A 20,700-nucleotide genomic window follows, 5' to 3' on the forward strand; every position below is an offset into this window, starting at 1 on the left:
TGCTTAACACATTATCCATCAGGGAAATGCAAATCAAAAACACAATGAAGTACTACTTAACATCCACTAAGATGGCTGTAATCAAAAAGATGGATAGTAATTAAGTGTTGTCAAGAATGTGGAGAAATTAGAACCTTCACACACTGTTGGTGAGACTGTGAAATGATGTAGCCACTTTGGAAAACAGTCTGGCAGTTCCACAAAATGTTAAAAATACAGTTACCATATGACCTAGCAATTCCATGCCTAGGTACATACCCAAGAGAAATGAAAACGTAAGCGTATACAAAAGCCTGTACACAAATACCCACAGCAGCATTACTCAGATTAGCCAGAAAGTAGAAATAACCAAAATGTCTATCAACTGATGAATGAATTAATAAAATGTGGTTTATCTACACAAGGTAGTATTACTCGGTAATAAAAAGAAATTAAATGTTGATATATGCTTTAACACAGATAAACCTCAAAAACAGTAAGCTAAGGAAAAGAAGCCAGTCACGAGAGGCCACATATTGTATGATTCCACTTATATGAAATGTCCAGAATAAGCAAATCTATAGTGTCAGAAAGTAGATTAGTGGGCACTGAGGGGTAGGGAATAACAGCTAATGGAAACAGGGTAGTTATGGGGCAGGGGGTGAAAACGTACTAGAATTTATTGTGGCGATGGCTGCACAACTGTGAATATATGTAAAATCACTGAACTGTACACTTAAAGTAGGTGAATTGCAATGGTATGTAAATTATCTCTCAATAAAAATGATATTAAAAAGAATCACCATTTTCACACTTCAAACAGGTGTATGCATGTAAATTGTATCTTCATAAAGTTGATTTACAAAGAAAAAAAGCCACTGTTTTCTAAAACCATGCCAATAAGCAGGGTATTCATGTGATAGTAAACCCAATGTCCAGGTAGCCCGACACTCTCGTTTGCTCTAGTCCATGCATATAAATACATTACCCTTCTACAAATGCATCCAGTTTAGCCAGTTCATCTGACAAGCCAACCAAGACATCTAGCGTGCCAACCTAAAAGGGAAATACAACACTTTATTACCTAAGTTTCATCCTTTAAAAAAAAAATTAAACAAGATACTACAACATCTTGATTTGAAGGGCCCACAAATCTAGAGTTCTCCATATTTTCGTTAATAATATGCATGTGGTTAAAAAATGTCTGCTAGACATTTCAAAGCTATTTATATGTACAAGATAATCCTCTAATTCATGGGCATAACCACCAACTCAGACGTGAAGATTCCACAATGACAAGTCTGTGCCTCTGCTTGCGCTGCCCAGTGACGGTGGACCATGTGAAGTCATGGTTTATGACAGCAGCTCTTAAAGCGGGGGTCCGTGACGGTGCATCAGAGGGTCTGTAATTGAGTCTGCATGCAAAACTATATGTGTCTAAATGAGCAAGTTCTGGAAGAAGTTCCACAGTCTATATCAGTGTATCAAAGAATTCATAATTCCCCAAATATTAAGAACCAGTAACTAAGTATTTCTTAAATAAGTGCTATGTATAACCAACTCATTTGGTTAACCAGCAGGATATAAACATCATGTTCTTTTCCATTCTTTACAAAAGTTCACTCAACTCATCACCGGCAGTCTGCTTCACTTAGAGGCTGCCAGGTTACTGATGTTTAATAAAAGTTAAATGGATAAACTAGATTAAATAACTAGGTTAGATTTGCCCAGTATAATTAAAGAGGTACAACGGTAAAACATTTACAACATCAGTATTACATAAATTTAATAACAGAAAAATGGATTCACTGTGATATTTAGGAATATATAGTCCTAAGATTTTTTTACTTCTGAAAACCATATTTGTGAAAGTAATATATCAACTATTTTCATAAGATCTCATTAAAATTTAAATCATAATTTACAGAAACACAAAAGTTTAGGAAAAATGTTACTTCACTTCTAAAATCTCTATTTCTTCATTATCTAAAATCTGAATATTAGAAAGAACAAGACAGATTTAAAATTATGCCAATGTCAAGAGATGAGAGTTTTCTTTTGAAGGAACCTGGACATATCATCTCCACCAAAAGTAAGCAGAGACAATCATCCACCCCTTCATGATGAACTATTCTGCACAGTACAGTTTTACCTTTAAGTCAGGAATGTTAAACTTGGAGGTAACAGCAAGATTATTGTTCTTTGTAGTTGCCGCATGCAACTTCTCCCACGTTTGCTGACATGTTTTCTCCCCAGGAGCTGATATAAGCCAGAACTCAGTCATGTTGGTTATCAGATATTTCTTCCAAAATCAAGAAATACTCTGAAAGGTAAAACAAAATGTATTTAATATCATCTGTTTCTAAATTATTTCAGAGTCACAGGATAAGTGATAAGTATAACCTGTTTCAAAACTGATTCAACACTGACATATGATCCCAAGCAAAGTCGAGTTTACTTACCTGGAAGTAAACCCACATAAATGGCGACTTATTTATGATACTAGTAAAAAGAGATGATAAAGACCTAATACATTCTAAAACAGGAATTATTCAAGAAATGAAACTGTATAGCACAGGGAACTATACTGAATACCTTGTAGTAGCTGATGGTGAAAAATATGAAACTGAATATATGCATGTTCCTGTATGACTGAAGCAATGTGCTGTACACCAGAAATTGACACAACACTGTAAACTGACTACTTCAATTAAAAAAAAAGTGAGACTACCCAAAATACAAGCCACCAATAGTTTCATTCCACAAAGGAAATCACAAATTTATGTTTATCTTAAGTTTGTAAAACATAAAGCCAAAACAGGAAATTAAAAAACACGCATAACTTACTTCTGAGAAAGAATTAATTGAATAGTAGCCACTAAATAAATTTGTCACATCAGGCTTAGCAAATCCTGTAAGGTTAGCCAAATTGGTGGTTAATTTTAATCCATATTCAATCTAAGGGAATCTCCTCAATCCCTAGCATATATTCAGCAGCCATCAAACACATACATTTACCTCTCCCCCCAAAAATCTTGCCAATAAGCTTTGTATTAAAAATGTGACATTTATTTTTGAGGGGAGAGGTGCATAATACAACACTATTAGACCTGAGAGAGAGAGAGGCTGTGCGTGTCCCTTTCCCAAACTCCATCAAGACACAACCAACCCTCTTCTACAATTTTTCTCCTCTCCCCTTTTCCCTCCCTCCCTCTCTGACACACACACCAAAGTGGGGAAAAGAAGTCCTAAGTCAAACCTATTCAGAATCTAAGTAGGTAAAGCACACAAACACAAAGGAATTCATAAAAATGAATATATTACAGCATCATTATTTCCACTCTAATATGTTTTCATTAGAACCACCATAAACTTTCTACTACCATTGCTAATCTAACCCTTCCTTAAACTTGGAGTCTATCTTAGATAGAAGATAACTTATAAATTTGTCTTGATAATAAAATCAAATAATGAATCTGAAAGAACTTTGTAAATTTAAATTTCCTTTGAAATGTGAAGTATTATAGTTAGTCACAGTGGACTTTCATAATTTCAGAAGCCCATTGTAATTAAAGCAATCCTACCCAGTCATTACACAATTGAAGGTAAACTGAACATAGATGTCATTCTATATACTTGTTATTTTTTCCTAACTTCTGTTTCTGTTTCTACCAGATATTAGGTACTGCTCTAAATGTTTTATACATTATCATCTCCATCCATCTTCCCAACACTCCAATGAGATACATATCCTCCTCCCCATTTACAGATAAAAAACAAACTCAGGTTAAACTGGTATAAATATAGATGCTGATACTAAACAAGTATCTCAAGAATTATACTCTAAGATGACTTTTTCGTTATTACTGATAAAGTTGCATTGAGAGCTACTCGCTCTCAAGTGGCCAACAAACTAAACCCATGCTTGCTAATGATGGTGAGCCCAGACAATAAGACATTCAGAGCATCAAGTTCTAAGGAGGCCATCCAAAGATAATCTTTGATTTGAGAACAAAATCCTCACTAGCCTACTTAAGAAACTGCAAATGTTAAAGTTTTTATGTAAATATCCTTCTACCCATATTCTTTTTCCAACCTGGTTTTTTCACTCAACCTATTCTTAGAATTATTCATGGTGATTTATATAGATGTAGTTCATTCATTTTGTTATATGGCATTTTATGAGTGAACTAAAATTTATTAACCATTTTCCTCTGGAAGGATAGTTACATTGCTTTACTTTTTTTTTTTTTTTTTCTGTTTTAAACAATTCTGCAGTGAACAACTTTGTACATGTCTGTTTTTGTGAGTCTCTCCAGGACAGTGAGGAATAAGATCGCTGAACTGAAAAGTATGACAATGTGGTAGACTATCTTCCGAGGCAACATGTCTTTCCATGCTCTTGGCAATGTGACTGCCACTCCTCCCATCAAAACATGGAGTCTATTTCCTCTCACTGTGAATCTGGCCTTGTGAGTTGCTTTGACCAACAAAATGTGTGGAAGTCATACTATTCAAGTTCAGGGTCCAGGCCTCAGAAGACCTTGCAACTTTCACTTCTGTTTCTTGGATGGCTGCCCTCAGACCACTACGGAGGGAGGCCAGTCTAACCTAGTGGAAGATAAGAGACGACACGGCAGAGAAACAACAACACTGCAGCTGACCACCAGCATAAACTGCCCAACATGAGAGGCCATCTTAAAACTTCCTGTCCAGCCAACGCCCCAGCTGAATGCTGCCACTCAATAAGCACAGGTGAGACAACCCAGAGAATCAGGAGAAATAAGAACTCACTGTTTTAAGCCTCTAAATTTTGGGATGGTTTGTTATGTGTCATAAGATAAATGACAAAGACCGTTGCTAATGCTACTGAGTACTACCGAACTTTCTTCAAAGCAGTTCTGATTTAAGTTCTCACATCCTGGTAAATACACTGTTCATAAGTACACATACAGTTACAGGGGGGAAAATGTATAGGAGTAGGGCTTTTGCTGTGATTTTATTTCTTTTCAATTAATTTTATTTCTTTAAAAAGTTATCAGGACAAATATAGCAAAATGTTAATATCTGTTAAACCTGAGTAGTGGGTACATGGATATCTGTTAATCTAAAATATCTGAACTTTTTCTGTATACTTAAAATATTTCAAAATTAAATATTTTAAAAACAGTTATAAGAATGTAATTAATTCATGATAAATTAAAGCAGAATGCTCAGTAAATTTGTAAAAAGTATTTTAGTGAACTTTCAAATGGAATATCCAGAGAATTATAGAAGTCTAGCCACCAAATTAATCCTCCAAGCACAACTTTTCTGTGTTAACTTCAGTAGAAATGCTGTCTAATCTGTTTATATCCTCTTATGACCCAGCATAATATATTGAACACAAACCTTTCTGAGGTTTTGGAATTTTTTTTAAAAGAAGTATTTTAGGGTCAACATATTCAACAATTCTAACCATGTAACACTGCAAAGCTGAAAACCTGGGCTACATCTGCACTAGCCCCACAATCTATCTCAGGAACTTGCTTTTTAAGTTAAATTCCTGATGAAATGTTGTGGGTCTGTCTCCTGCTTTCCTGTCATTCCCTGTTCCTGTCACCTGCCTTTGTCCTTTGGCCACTTTGGCCTTGGCTGCCTCCCTATCTCTGGTCTCCTCCATCTAATATTCTTGCACTTATCAAATATAGCTTTTTTAACCCAAACACCAATCACAGGATTACCTTGAACTAAAGTCTCAGTTAAATTGATTAGAGAATCCAGTAACATCTTTGAACCTCTTTTAATAAACTAGATCTTCAGGAGTTTGAGATTTACCAATGTTAGCCACTATATATAAAAACAGATTTAAAAAAGTTTTTTCTATATAGCACAGGGAACTATGTTCAATATCTTGCAATAACCTCTAATGGAAAAAAATATGAAAATGAATACATGCATATGCATGACTGGGACATTGTGCTATACACCAGAGATTGACACACTATAATTGACTGTACTTCAATTGTTTAAAAAAAAAACCTAGATCTTCTAAGTGATGATAGTTTTTGGATTGAGGTTTATTACAATTATACAAGTGGTTCTATTAAACAAAGCATATTTGATAACAGTTTTACACCTCCTCTCCCCCAAAGTGGCACGTGATGAAATCAACTGTTAAAGTCTTCCTGGCAATATTGTTCAATTATCGAAACTGTAGCTTCTTCAACGACTGTGGTAATATGAGCTATTACAGTAGATGTCACTATCATACCATTCAGAGTTCTAGAAAATCTTTTTCAGCCAACAGGTTTCCAAAGGATTCCAGGAAATAAGAAAGAGGATCCCATTTTCTTATCCGTAAATACCTGCCCTACCCTACTTTAAGGAGGTTTTATTCAGATCAGATGAAAGAATGTCATAATTCTTAATAAAACTGGAGTCCAGAAATGTCTAGGAAAATTATAGAAAGTCCTCTAATTTCATCTTTTCCCTAGAGCCCTCTCTAGAGCCTGCTTAGGGATGAGAAGGTAAAGGTGTTTTCCCCTTTTGGTACTGTGCTATACACCCTTACTTAGTTCTCACGGAAGTCCGTGGCTAGGTAGGAATGCTCGGGGAGGGAGTAATGTGGGTACTACACTACCAATGGGCAGATGCTGCTGAAAGCTTGCTATCTGACTGTAAGGCCATGTCCCTTCCATTGTGTCACACTAGGAGAAGAAACCGTTCTATATCTGAGCCCACCTGGGCTTTCCTACTTGGAGGGAGAGCCATGTGGAACCTTAAACCCTTTCACCCTAGGTTTATTCCAGGCTCAGAACACCATGTAGGCCCAGTGAATTCTGCTAGATTAAGAGATCTAAGCTGCTTTTCCTTTTCTTTTCATCCTGGATCATGACAATTTCTAAGATAGCATTACCCAGCATCCCAAGCTATCCTATCACCTAGAAGGAAAAACAACTCCTCCAAATAGAAAAGCAAAATTTTTTAAAGATTCATTAGAGATCAGAGATGGAAGAGTGCAAACTCTGGAGTCTCAAACGAGTTAAAAGCCAGACTCAACCCCCTTACCAGTTTCCTCATCTGTAAAATGGAACACTATACATCTCTCCCAGAGCTGTTGGAAGGAATGAACAAAATGATGTAGCCATACAAGGCTCTCCTCCTTGTTCAGCCTCCCTTCCTGGGGATGACCGTATTAGCTGCTGCCCCAACCCATCCTGCCCGCAAAGGCTGTTCCCAGCATCCTAGATGGGAATTACCGTTTACTTAATACCCTGTAAATGTCATTGCTATGTACTATCACACTACTCCCTCCTTTTTTCATAGCATGTTTTCCTCTCCACGTGACTGGGAAATCCTGAAGGGCCAGAATTTTATCTTCTTTTCCCATGCCTGACAAACCAGCACACATAATTCCTGCCAACAGCAGAGACTTAATAAGTGCTTGTTTTATGAATAAATGAAAGATAAAAATAACAGTGACTCTGAACCAATCAAAAAGCCTGATAAGAGAAAAAAATAAGGACAAGAAAAATATTTAAATCATGATTTAAAATTTTTTTTTTAATTTAGAGTCTTTCAGAAAACAAATCCTAATTTTAGAGTAGTTTGTAAGTTAAAAATTGGTATAGTTGCAGATTACTAAGCCCTAGTCTTTCGTTATTTTAAGGGTGAATATAGTCAAAAATATAAAAGAGAGGGATTGAGGGAGAACACACCCGTACTTCAGGTGATGCCGTGGCCTTTGTTCTTCTACCCTCTGGTCAGAGCAAACCAACCATGCGAGGAGCCTGATGAAGAGACAAACTCTTTAAGTATCTAAGGATAAATGTGAGAACCGCCCATGAGGAGAACATCAATAAGTTTTTTGCAAAATCCCTGTTTGCTCTGTATTTAAGCAATCTCCATTGTTATCCTGTCATTTATATAACTGACATAAAAAAATTTCTCCTTTAAATTTAAGAACAATTTAAGCTCAGTTCCAAACAAAATTTATCTTTGCAGGTGAATATATATGCTTTTATTAGTCAAAGATGAAATCCATGTTGCTAAACACATTTCCCTTTCTCTATGAGCCGCACAGAAACAGAGTGAAAATTGGTGTCCACTGGTTATCTCACCAAGAGTCTGGACACCACCTCCTCCTCCAACTGCTTCGACTGACTTGTTTTTATTCCTAATTACTTCCCTTTGTTTCATCTTGTATATGGAAGTCAGGCATAAATATAGGCAAATCATGTGTTAAACAAAAGAGAAAATTATTAAAAAGTCATTCCTCAAGACTCAGATCTATGTTTAAGCCCCTCTGTTAGACGCTGTGTATACAGTTTCTCTCTTGATGATCTTATTTGCACTCAAGGAGATTCCAGTCTACATGCCAAACCCCCTCTCAAGTTTTATCTCCAGCCCGCGCCCCTCTGCCGCTTCTAGAGCTGTACCCAGCAAGTCTCCACAACTGACTACAAGACATCTCCACCTGGATGTCTCAAAACAAACCCCAACATTTCCAAACTCATAATCCCTCCCCCCATAACTGGTGCTACTCCAGTGCCCCGAGTCAGCACAGTTAGCACCCCGTGCTAATGAGAATTGTCAAATGGCATCAAGACAGCAACCAGTACTTACCGGGCACTTCCTACCTACCAGCACCAGGCAAAACACTTCACGTGTATTAACTCACTTAGTACTTCAAAACAACCCTATCAGATGGGCAGCAGTTACAAACGAAGAGGCCAAGGCACAGAAAATGCTTCACATATTCCATGAGACACATATAATATGTATCATGTCATATATCAAATGAGTACATATATTACATGCTAAGGATGAATGTCTTCTAAGCTCTCATAGCACCTTCTTTTCAGTATTTCCCTGAGGAACGCTTTTCATTTATATCTTTCTACCAAACAAACTGCCCACTAGGGTAAATGGAAACCGTGACAGTTTTTGCTCACAACTGTATCCTCAGTACCTGGCATCTGTAAAACCTCAAAAAATATTTGTCGAATATTCTTGAATGAATAAATGTGAGGATTAATTAACTTAAATAAGACAATAAAGTTCAAGAACCTGGTTTATAATTAGTTAGCTCCCTTCATTTCTGTATTTTTTAAAACATTAATCTATTGATACATAATTTATATACAACAAAATGCACCCATTACAAGAGTAAAGTTTGATGTGTTTCTGACAAACACACACAGCCATGTAAATACCACCAAAAGCAAGATTAAGAACATCTCTGTCATCCCAGAGCCTTCCCTCACACCCAGTCCCAGTCCATCCCTACCACTGCCAGCCCTGGACAGAGGCTGCTCTGCTTCCTGTCACACTATGGATTAATTTGGCCTGATCTACAATTTCATGTGGAAGCATACATCGTGCACTGTTTTGTAACTGGCTACTTTTGCCCAGCATGTCTCTGACATCTGTCCCTGTTGTGTGAATCAGTAGCAGTTCATTCTATTTTATTGCTTAGTGTTCCACTACATGAATGCACTACGGTTTGCTTATCCATTCACCTGGTGATGGAAATTTGAATTGTTACTGGTTCGAGGCCATTAACAACAAAGGTGCTACGAACATTCCTCTACAAGGCTTTTGTGAAAATACATGTTCATTTCTTAGATAAACATCTAAAAGTGGACTTTCTGAGTTGAATGATTAGCATATATTTAACTTTATAAGAAGCTGCCAAAAAAAGAAGAAAAAAAGAAAAAAAAAAAAGCTGCCGAACTGTTTTCCAAAGTAAGTATATTTTATATTCTCATTAGCAAGATACTTGAGTTCCAGCTGTCTCCACCAACACTTAATGCTGACAACCTTTTTATTTTTGCCATTCCAGTGGATTCAGAGGTCTCTCACTTTCCATGACTAACATAGTTCAGGATCTTTTCACGTTCTTATCAGCCATTTGTATATCTTCTTTTGTGAAGTTTCTATGCAAATCTTTTGTACAATTTTTATTCAGATCTTGTGCCCTTTTAAAAACTGAGCTGACCTTACGGAGTTGTAGGAATTTTTTGTATGATCTTAATGCAATTTGAGGTGTGTGTGTGTATATATATATATTTTTTAACATATCTTCTGTGTCTTGACTTTTTTTTAATGGTGCTTTTGAATAGATGTTTTCAATTCTGATGTCCAACTTATCTATTTCTTTTATGTGATTTGTCTGCAACATAAGAAAAGTGTGCCTAACCCCAGGGTCACAAGGATTTATCTGGCTTGGAGTTCAGAGCTTCTTGAATTTGCGTTTATAGTATTCAACAAATTTGGAAAAAATTCATCATTTTCTTCAAAAATTTTCCTGCGTCTATCTCCATTTTTCTGAGATAAAAATGGCATGTGTGTTAAACCATCTGATACTGTCCCTCAGGTCACTGGGCTTCCATTCATTTGGTTTTTTTTCAATTGTTTTTTCCTCTGTGCTTCAGTTTGGATACTTTCTTGCTACAGCTTCTGACTGACCTTTTCTGTAAGGTAATCTGCTATCCACTTCATGAAGTGAATCTGTCACTTTAAATGTATTTTTCAGCTTTATAAGTTCCATCTTTGAAAAATTCTCTTTCCTCATTATGTTCATGTTTTCTGCTAAATCACTGAGCATACTTATGATTCACAATGTTCAACTGTTGATCACTGGATTTTGTTGGCTTGCTTTTAAGAATGTTGTGTTCTGTTCTGACAGTCAGTTAAGTTACCTGAGGTTCTGCATGTTTCATTCAGGGCTTGTTTTTATACTTTGTCAGGCTAGGTACAAAGCTTTACTCTGGGGCTAATTTAGCTCTACTGCTAAGATCTGGCCTTCTGGGGAGTCTACAGAATGGCCCGGGGACTCAGTAAGGTATTCATATGCCTTCCAGCCCCATGAGCTTTGGCAACTGTTCAGATTACAGCTCTCTAGTCATTCTTTACTGACCTTCCTACACAGATGTGGGTCTTCTGTCTAGCTCCATTCTCTCTGCCAATCTGACCTGCAAATCTAGCCAGATAAGCCTTCCCCAACTCCAGTCTCCTCAACTTAGCAAGACCAACCCGCTCTGCTTGGTTTCCTCTTCCTAAACCAGAAACCCAGAGGGACTGGAGAGCTCACTTCATTTGTGAACTGTCTCTCAGTTCTTGTGCTACCTCTGTTGTCCCATAACTGGAAGCAGTTTTTTCATACATTTCATCCAGTTTTCTAGCTGTTTATGGTGGGAAAGCAAGTATGGTACCAGTTATTCCACAGGGGCCAGAAACTGAAGTCTCCTCTAGTTTTGTTGTATGTCTTGTTTCTGGGTTTTTGCTTTTGCTATCTAATTGCTCTATTTGTTTCTATGTAGAGAGATTCCGCCACAACCTCCCAGCTTTGCTCAGCCCCATGTTTTAACATTTAATAGGAAACAGGACTAACAACAATGAACATGAGAAATGTAACAAGTCAGGCTGAAAAACGGTAGTAACACTATGTGTGTAAAGAATGGAGCACACTTGCTTTGGTAATAAGGGGGTAAATGCTCATTTTTGTTTAAAAAAAAAGAGGGATGTAGCTTGAATAAATGTCCCACACATTCATATATGTGTCATTAATTTGAAAATGTATAGCATGCTATCATAATTGATAAAATACAAATTCATTTAAATGCATTAATAAAGATATAACAACTTGCCATCATTAATATTTCCTCAATCTAAAATAATTATATATCACACAGAACCCAAAAGAGTTTCGTAACTTTTTAAAAAAAGGGACAATTTCTAGAAAGCAGTTTGTCAATATTTATCAAAAGTCATGAAAATGGACACACCCTTTGACGCAGCTATTCCAACTCAGAGAAGATACAGGCATAAACATTAAATTATTTTAGAGAAATATCATCTCTTGGGAGTGGCTTATAGATGTTTTCATTCTTTCTACATATTCCTGTTTCCTGAATTTTTAATGATGAATTACTACATGTAAATGCCCCCAAAACCCACACATACTGAAAAAATAAAAAAGTAGGGCAGTATCCTCACACTTTAAAACATTGAGAAGTTTAGAGACAGTTAAATGGCACGATAACAAAGAACCTTGGATATAAACACAAAAGAGAAAGGCAAAGCTGGTAAGTCGTAGCTGTGTCTGCAGCATGAGATCGAGGTTAGTAAACAGCCTTTTCCTCTCACTGGGAGCTACAGCCAGAGAAAACCCCAACGCCAGCCTCAGGGAGCACAGTGCAGTGAGTGGCCAGACGCTGCGCTGAGAACGCGAGGACCTGGAACCCAATCCCAGTTCCCCACACCACTGTCTGCGTAAGTTTCTTCATTTGTAAAAAAAAAAGAGGATTTGATTATCATATCCAGAATCCTTTTTAGCTCTTATATTCCATAAATCTATACTAGGTAAGGCCCAGGACTTTTGTTTTTTCTTCTTTCTTCTTAAGTCCCTCAAGTAAGTCAGGTTTCAGAATCACTGCAGTAAAGCAGGCATTTCCATGATTATACAGTGAGTTACACAGTGACTATACAGTGAGTTATATGGTAAATGTTACAAGAAATGGCAGATATTCTTTAATAAGATGGCCAGATGTCATATCATCATTATCAAGAATCACACTTGTTGGTTCTATAATGCAGGAATGATTTCTGCAAGTTTTTGCATCCTTTCTACGGCAGTTTACAAACTTAAAAAGTAAAAAGCAATATAATATATGAAATCAAGTACGGAACAAAACAAAATCTGGGTAAACTATTGCTTTGCTCAAGAAACGAATAATTTTATTTCATTTATGAAGGACAGAATATAGAGAATTTTAAATGCCCTACATACAAATAGTAGGTGGTTTTGTGACCACAGTGTAGAGTCCTGATTCATTCCCAAAACTTGAAAAATTTTTCCAGCTCTCAAAAAACTGCTCTAGGTGATAGAAGGTTGAGTAACTCACAAAAACATGCCCCTAGTCCTGGTTCTTTCTTGGAAATAAAACTCAAATCTCCCTTTCTACACTGTCATCACTACCACTGTCCTTTGTCTGAGTTTTTCTGCCTTATCCTCACAATCTCTCGGACCTCTTTATCCATCTTTACCTCAGGCCTGCCTTCACCTCTCTTTCCTACTTGCCTCTGCTCCAACAAGCCATTTTGCACAAATCAACTTCTCTTCCTATTTAAACCAACTCAAACCTCCCATAACAAAAAGATTTTCCCAACTAAGTCCAACCATGCACCAAATCCATCAATATAATCCCAGACTACTTCTCCCTCAAACTGTATGTCCATTTAAACCCATGTAATTGACTGCATTCATGCAGACATCTATTTTATGAGCCTCCCCCCTATATAGCTCTGGTTTGACTGTAATTGCTTTCAATTTAGGGTCATCTCATTCATCTCACCAAATATTTTTGGTGCTTAAATTCCCAGAACTGTGGTAGAGAAGAAAAACAAATAAAATGTACTCCCTGTCTTGAAGGAGCTTACAACTGTGTGTGTGTGCAGGTCTCTGTAAGCAGATAGGTCTGTAAGTGCAGGAAGAGGTGGGGGAGAAACAATGCACATGACAAGATTCAAAAAAGTCAAGTCAGAACTTGACTGGAGGCGTAAGAGAAAAACTTATTCAAAATTTTAAACACTTCTATCTCATCTGACTGCAGTAAGTTTTTTTTTTTTTTTTTTTTTAAGCAGTAACAACTCTTGGTCAAAATGGAAGGAAGGAAAGGAGAGAAGGAAATCCTGGATCCAAAGCTCTGAGGCTGTTTGTTTCATTTACTGTATCACCCACTCCTGCGAATTTGAAGACTATGAATTATCTTCCCACTACAAGTGATATGAATGTAAAATAGAAACAGTAAAGCAAAAATTACCACAAAAACACAAGAGGTGGGGATAATGAATCCAAACAGACAGCTACTAGCATTTCTTTTGTGAATAGAGGTATGAGCCTAACCCAAGAGGGGGGTAACCACACAAGAGCACAGCACCCCAGGAAGTTCCAGCACTGATCGGCTTTTAATGCTTTCAAGAAACCAATACTTTGACCTCTGAAATGCAACCACCTTTCACAGTAAATTAAATTTCACAATGAAAACTGAAAGTAGTCTACATGCAAAACAACCTCCCTTTGAGTCCCTGAGAATACCAAGCTGTTTACTATAGTGGCTCATTTCAACAAGTGCAAGAAGCCACACCTCAGAGATCCGTGAAACACCACACAGCCTTCCAGTTGCGGCACATCAACTTTTAACACAACTGATCAGTACTGTTAAAAAAAAAATTTGCCACAATCCATTCATCTTAAAAAGCTGCCACATCCTTCCCCCTAGAAATGTTTAACACCCCACAAAATAAAAAGTAAATTTCCTCTCTGACTGTTAAAATTCCAGCCTTCAAAACACCAGCCTCTTAATTAAGGGGATTGTAAGAGGCGCTTGCTCACAATAAAACTTGTTTAAAGGTTTCCAATAACAATGGGGGATTTTACCTTTCAATGAAGACTTTCGTGATTCACACGGAATGAAATTTTACAATGATCAGGACCTATAACTTATTTAAATAAACCTTAACTTTTGTGTTGTTTTGTTTTTAACTGAAACAGTATGTATAAGTGCTCAACAACCCTATTAAGGATTACTTGAATTTCAAGCCATAAACATAATTAAATATGAGACAACTTAACCTTTAAAAGGATGCATTTTATAAACAACTGCCTTGTTTTTACTTTCCAGTTGGCTAGAAATAAATTTGTAAAAGCCAAGCCTTACTTTTGCACAGATGCCTATCATAAAAACAGAAACATGTTAGGGAGGTTAACAACACATAATAATATGGTTTTTTTTTTTCTTAATCTCTTGCAATTTCTGGTAAACTAGCTGAACTGGCAGACACAGCCAGGAGGGCACTGTACACCTATTACTGAGGAATCATCAGAACTTTCTGAGCTCCCAGGCCCTTCCTCTCTGCCACAGGCAACCCAACACGGACCCAAGGAGCAAACAATTCATCCCATGTCAGGGAACCCCCTGAATCTACACTCATGGCTCCTGAAAGGTTACTTCCCTTTTCCTCTGGTATTTTATGTGTCTGGACCACAACACCACGGTCCAGTAGAAGGTGCTGATCTCTCTAACACAGCGTATTCTAGCCTGAAATTCAACAAGCCAAAGACTTTAAAACAAGTTCGTTTTCCCCAATTCGTCACTCAAGTAAGCATGAGATCCTGTTTCCTGGTAATGACAACCATTTACTGAACATGCTATGTGATAAGCACTTCAATGTGCTAGTAATTTGGTACTTGATTCCTTCAAAGATGTTACTGCCACCCACACTTGCAGATGAGAGACGAGGTAATGAAATTACTTCCCCAAGGTCATAGAACTAGGGACTATCTACATTTTACATGCTAGTTTATTAAAATACTACTCTTAACCTCTATATCCCCAACATCCAGGAGTGGGCCTGCCGCTAACAAGCCCTTAGGTATGTGTACAATAAATAAAGGATGGGCACCACATGGGGTGTTTTACAACCAAATGGTACCTCTTCTCTCCTCCAGGAGGAGTTTGGAAATGTCTGGGAGCTTTACAGCATTTCCAGTGTGGAGGCCACTACCAGCACTCAACAAATGGGAGCCAAACAAGGGACAGTCCTGTCCAAAATGCCAACAGCACCCAGAGAGAAACACTGAACTACAGGTTGGTTCATAAAGAAAATCTTTCACGGTAAAGTCAATCCACCTGTTAACTAGCTTAACTTATGAATAACTTCCTATTCATTGATAGCTTGCTTAAAACATCTCAAGACATATCAATCTCTTTCTATAAAAAAAATTTCTGCATTTACCTAGAATTCTATTTTCAAATAAACACACACCTCATTTTAGATACAGAGCTAATGCTCCATTTTCTATTCTATATAACCAAAGCATCTCTCCTTCACTGCCTGCCTGGCAGTGCACTCAGTAAATGTACAGCAGATTTACTACACATGTGAAACAGAATTCTCCTTTGTTATCAAGAATATAGTTTGCAATTTCTACTTCCAAGGATCACTAACGTTAACAGGAAATTTTAGACTGCCCTGGTTCATTGCCTGAGCTATCTTTCCAAGGGCATGAAGCTAGTGGTTTTCTACTATGTCTTAAAAACACTGATGACATGAGAACCAATCATGAATTAATTTGTAATTAAAATGGTATAAAATTTCACATCTAAAAAGGTTTACTTGGTCAGATAGACCAGAGTATGTACAAGCACAAAATTTAACTAGGAAGTACTTGGTCAGAACCATAGCTAGCCCCAAGCAGACTCAAGTTTAAAAAAGGAAGACTGTCCACTTGCGGACTGGTGGACCCCAAGGAGACCCTTCGGCAAAGGCTTGTGTTGGCATTCCAGTTTTGCTCTTTGGTGGATGCAGTTATTTCACAAGTTGTGGAAATAATTACAGAATCAGATTTTTGAAACCCAAAGGTTTCTTTTTAGATTATAAAAACAAATGTAAGTGTGGCTCCTAAGACTAATATGCCAAAAAATGAAAACGAGGACTTCCTGCCCAGTTTTAGAAGCAGAATTACACTAACCACCTAGCTCTCAGTATTTACTTTTGTCAGATCCCGAGTACTGTTTCCTTAGATTTTATCTAGTTTCTGCAAGATACACCAAAAGAGAAAAAGATTCGGGAGTTCTGAGACACAAACCTGAGGCTTGTCTTTGGCACAGTTTGAGATGTACTTGTTGCCAAAGAACCGTGATTGACACCCTCAGCGCTTTATGCCCACCTTGTAGCTCATTATCTCCTCCAGCTGAACTGTAAATGGAACAGCTTCACTCAGACTAACAGAAAAGCAGTTTTTAAAGCACTGACCACCACTGCCAAATCCCTTTGGAGCTGTCCTACTCAAAAAAGTTCACCAGAAGTGCTGAATCCAAGATTACAGTGCGCTAGGAGAAACTCACACTTCTCTCTAGCTGGGACTGTGCTACGCATTGGGCAGGTAATCAGCAGTCAGAAGATGATGGAAGTTACGCCAGACTTGGACAAATCACTTTGTCTCTAGGTCCAAGGGTCTAGACAGGTCCCTACTGATACAACGAATGGCATTTTATCTACTTTCTCTCAAAGACCTGGGAGAACAAAATAAACACGAAAGGTAGCCCCTATGTCTATTGTTCAATAAAAATTATTCTGGAGTAGATGACATTACCAAAGGGTGAGTCTGGAAGGCCAAAACAGGTTTTTGTAAAGGAGTCTCCCATCAACCCCCAAATGCTCCAGCCTCCCCTCAAATTTCAGGACTGCACAGGAGATAGTTAAAACCACCCTCAGTGAATGGTGCAAGCAGAATCTAATCAATCTTTCCTGCCCCAACTCCTTAGCCCCTCTAAAGGTGAGTACAGTTCAACATTCTCCTTAATTCCACAGCGGAGAGATAAGGCACCCTGACTTCAAATCCTTCAGTGGCTCCCCACTTTTTACAGGGAAGTTTACATTGCTTTGACAGATCTTGGCGGGATTACAACAATGTCCTCCTGAGGTGGTCTTCCCCTCATTCACTTTTGCACCCTCTACATTCTCAGCAAAAATTTCTTTTCAAAACCCGCATCTGACTCCCTTTGCTGCCTATCATTTTCACTGGCTTCCCTCTGCTTTCAGGATCAAAGCTCGGCTGGCCCTGACCCCAGCCTTCCCCCACCTGCCTCTCTCCCTCACTCCCTTCCGACTCAGCCATGCTATCCTCCCACAACTTCTCAAAAGCTTTAGTCCTCTTCACATCCCAGGACATGGATATATGTTGTTCCCTCAGCCTGGAATGTTTTCATTTACACCTTCACATCTTTTTCAGCCTCTTTTCAGATGTCAGCTGGAAAGTCATATTTTCCAAAAAGCCACCTTTGAACCTTCTATAAGGACCATATATCCTTTATCAACTCTTTCACACCACTATCATTCTTTCAAAGTACATTTCACACTTGCATGATTATTAACATCCATCTCCTCTGCTTGACTGTAAACTCTATGAGGACAAAGACCCTAGCACCTCGTACCTGGTGTATAACTCAACATATATTAGTTGAATGAATAAGTACATGAATAGCATTCAAAACTCTTTATTACATGACCCCAACTTTATTTCCCACTTCTCTGCAATTAAAAACCACCGCAAACCTGGACTTTTGGCTCCACTAGATGCATTCTTTTCCCTCATCTTCAGGCCTTCCAATCCTGTGGCCTTCCCTGCCTAGAAAGTTCTCCCTCATTTTTCCCCACCTGTTCAAATCCCAGCGGCTTGCCAAGACCCAGCTCCAGTTATGTTTCCCAGGGTATTTCTTTATAATGCCAGTTCATACATCTGTCCCTGCTCCACAGTTCTGAAGCCCTTAGTATTCTTTTTGACAATCACACACAAACTTAGTGCTGCAATGTGTCGCGTGTGTGTGGCTTATCTCCCCAACATTTGTCCGAACTCCTAAGGCTCAACTCTTTACATCTGACTCTTCCACTCCCAGAGCAGTCCTTGGTACTGAGCTCTCACTGAAATACTTGATTTTTTCTTAACATACCAGATTTTTCCTCTGAAAAGAATATAGGCTTCTTACTTCTGTTTCTCAGGTGATTCAGTTTGTCCGTGTGACTCTCCCCTCAAGTTCCTTTTCAGAGATTTCTTGCCTACACTCCCCCATCGTAATAAAAAATGGTTTGAGCTCTCTGGATTCTTGTTTTTTTCCCCTGCCCACAAGGACCCTGCGTCCTCTGTGAGGGGCTCCTCGACCCATTAAACTGTCATCCTCCACTCGCAAGTGCGTACACCCAGCAGAGGCCCTCGCGCTCGCTGTGACCTCACACACACACACCCCACCACCACCCCAGATCCTCATCTGGGCCACTTTGTCACCGTTCATCCCCCTCAATCAAGGGAGCGGGGATTTGCTGTGACCCCCTACCCCAACCCAAGGAGAAATGTCCTAGACCCGCAGTGTTTTTTCTGCCTCTGCCAGAGTTCCCTTAGGACCCTTTCTTTTCCCTCCTCCCAAGACAGAACCTAGGCCTAAGGTAGCGACGAACGGGCGCGGAGAAACCAGACATAGCCACCCACTCGGCTCCAACGCCACAGCCTCGGCCCCCGCGCCCGCCCCCATCCCTCCCAGGCGGCGACCACAGCGCAAGCTTCGGCCTGGCCGGGACTCCCTATGGGGGTAGCCATCGCTCACTGACCCAGGGAAATGTCAAACGAGGAAGTGGCAGCAGTAACAGGTACGGAAGCGGACAGCTTGGCAGACGTTAACGGCTCAGCGCTCCATCTTTCCCCGACCTAAGCTCCGGCCTCACGGCTTCCTCGACCCCAGCGCCCACGGAGCGAGTCACGTGCCCACCGGAGCAGTCAGCTGACCGCGGCCCGCGCCGCTCCGCCTCCGCGAGCGCCACTGCGCAGCCGCCGCGGCAAGCTCGCCGAGGAGGGGCGGGGCTGGGAGGCTCCGGAGGAGCCAAGGAGACCCGGGAGACTGGGCCGGCGGCCGCTGTTCCGGGGTGGGTGGGGCTTCCGCTGCTCCCGGCGTCCTGGCGGAGTCTTGTCCGCCGCCTGTGAATTTCACTGCCACAGTCCCTAAGGTTACCCCATTTCAGGTTTCTGCGGGTCCGAATCTTTGTCTCTAGCCCCTAAACAGGTTTCTTCACTCCGGGCTTTCTTCGGAAAGCCCCGTTTTCTGAGTAATATTACTTAAGAGTTGGCTTCAGCCGCTGATACACATTTTCCTTCCTGTCCATTTCAAGTTAATTCCATACGTGTTCATGGAGCATTTACTGTGCGCTCGTCATTGTGCTAATAATGTTTTTAGGATCGTCTACCGGAGTGAATCACTCCTTGCCACGAGAGAGCTTATCTAGTTCAGGGGTATGTGGGGCGTGTGGTAAACATCACATATAGTTGAAATCACAGTAGATAATGGGACCACGGACGGTTTTACGGCAAAGACATGGACAGGAGACAGCAAATACTTTCGGGGAGAGGGGAAGGTAGCAAGCCGTTCTTGTGAGCCCTGCATAATTCATCGGCTTGGAAGGGTAGATGGTTTTATTCTAGAGGTAGTATAGTTTTAGAAGCGGTAGAGAACTTTGTGAGTTTCTAATTCAGTCCTTTTAGATTTACACTTGAGGAAGGTGAAGAGCCATAAGTCACAGAACTGCTTAGCACAAGGGAAAGTATATACCTGGTTTTAAATCTTGGCTCCACTGCTGACTAGCTGGGTAACCTCCCGGCTCAGTAGTTCAGCTTCTTCACCTGTAAAAGCATGGTAAGAATACATACCTCATAGGGGTATTGTGAGGACTAATGAAATGTACATTTGGCACAGTGCCTGGCCTGGCAGACAGGAAACAGCCAGTAAATGGCTGCCATTATTACTATATATTATAGGATTCAGGTTTTCAGATCTCTGTTATACCTTTTCTGCTGTTGTGTCTCTGCAGAAATTCACCACAGAATTTCTTAGAGCCTTAGTAATACATTAGACAGAAAGTAACAACCAACCAAACTATCCCCAACCTGCTGCTTTTCACCGATTTTGGATGAAGCTCAGGCAATTCCAGCAACCAATTCCATAACACAGTTTTGGAAACCTGTCAGGAATTCCAAAGGCTTTATCTGGCATCAGAAGTTGGCCCAGAGGCAATATTTTGTTAGACCTGTACCGTCCAATAAAACTTTCTTCAGTGGCGGAAATGTTATTCTGTGTTGTGCATATGGTATCCACTAGAGTTATGTGGCTACTGAGAACTCGAAATATG

General features: G+C 39.4%; 1 protein-coding gene across 1 annotated transcript in view; it reads right to left on the reverse strand.

The window, feature by feature from the left end:
* ATP6V1C1 (ATPase H+ transporting V1 subunit C1) overlaps positions 1–19,299 on the reverse strand; it is a 42,288-nt gene extending 22,989 nt beyond the window's left edge. The window contains exons 1-3 of the mRNA XM_010981871.3: positions 19,132–19,299; positions 2,132–2,302; positions 968–1,035 (exon numbers count right to left, since the gene is read on the reverse strand). Coding sequence (XP_010980173.2) covers positions 968–1,035; positions 2,132–2,263 — 200 coding nt within the window. The 5' untranslated portion in view covers positions 2,264–2,302; positions 19,132–19,299. The remainder of the gene's footprint in view (positions 1–967; positions 1,036–2,131; positions 2,303–19,131) is intronic.
* Between the last annotated feature and the right edge of the window lie 1,401 nt (positions 19,300–20,700).

The sequence above is a fragment of the Camelus dromedarius genome, chromosome 20 (genome assembly GCF_036321535.1).
Source record: "Camelus dromedarius isolate mCamDro1 chromosome 20, mCamDro1.pat, whole genome shotgun sequence".
Classification (NCBI taxonomy): domain Eukaryota; kingdom Metazoa; phylum Chordata; class Mammalia; order Artiodactyla; family Camelidae; genus Camelus; species Camelus dromedarius.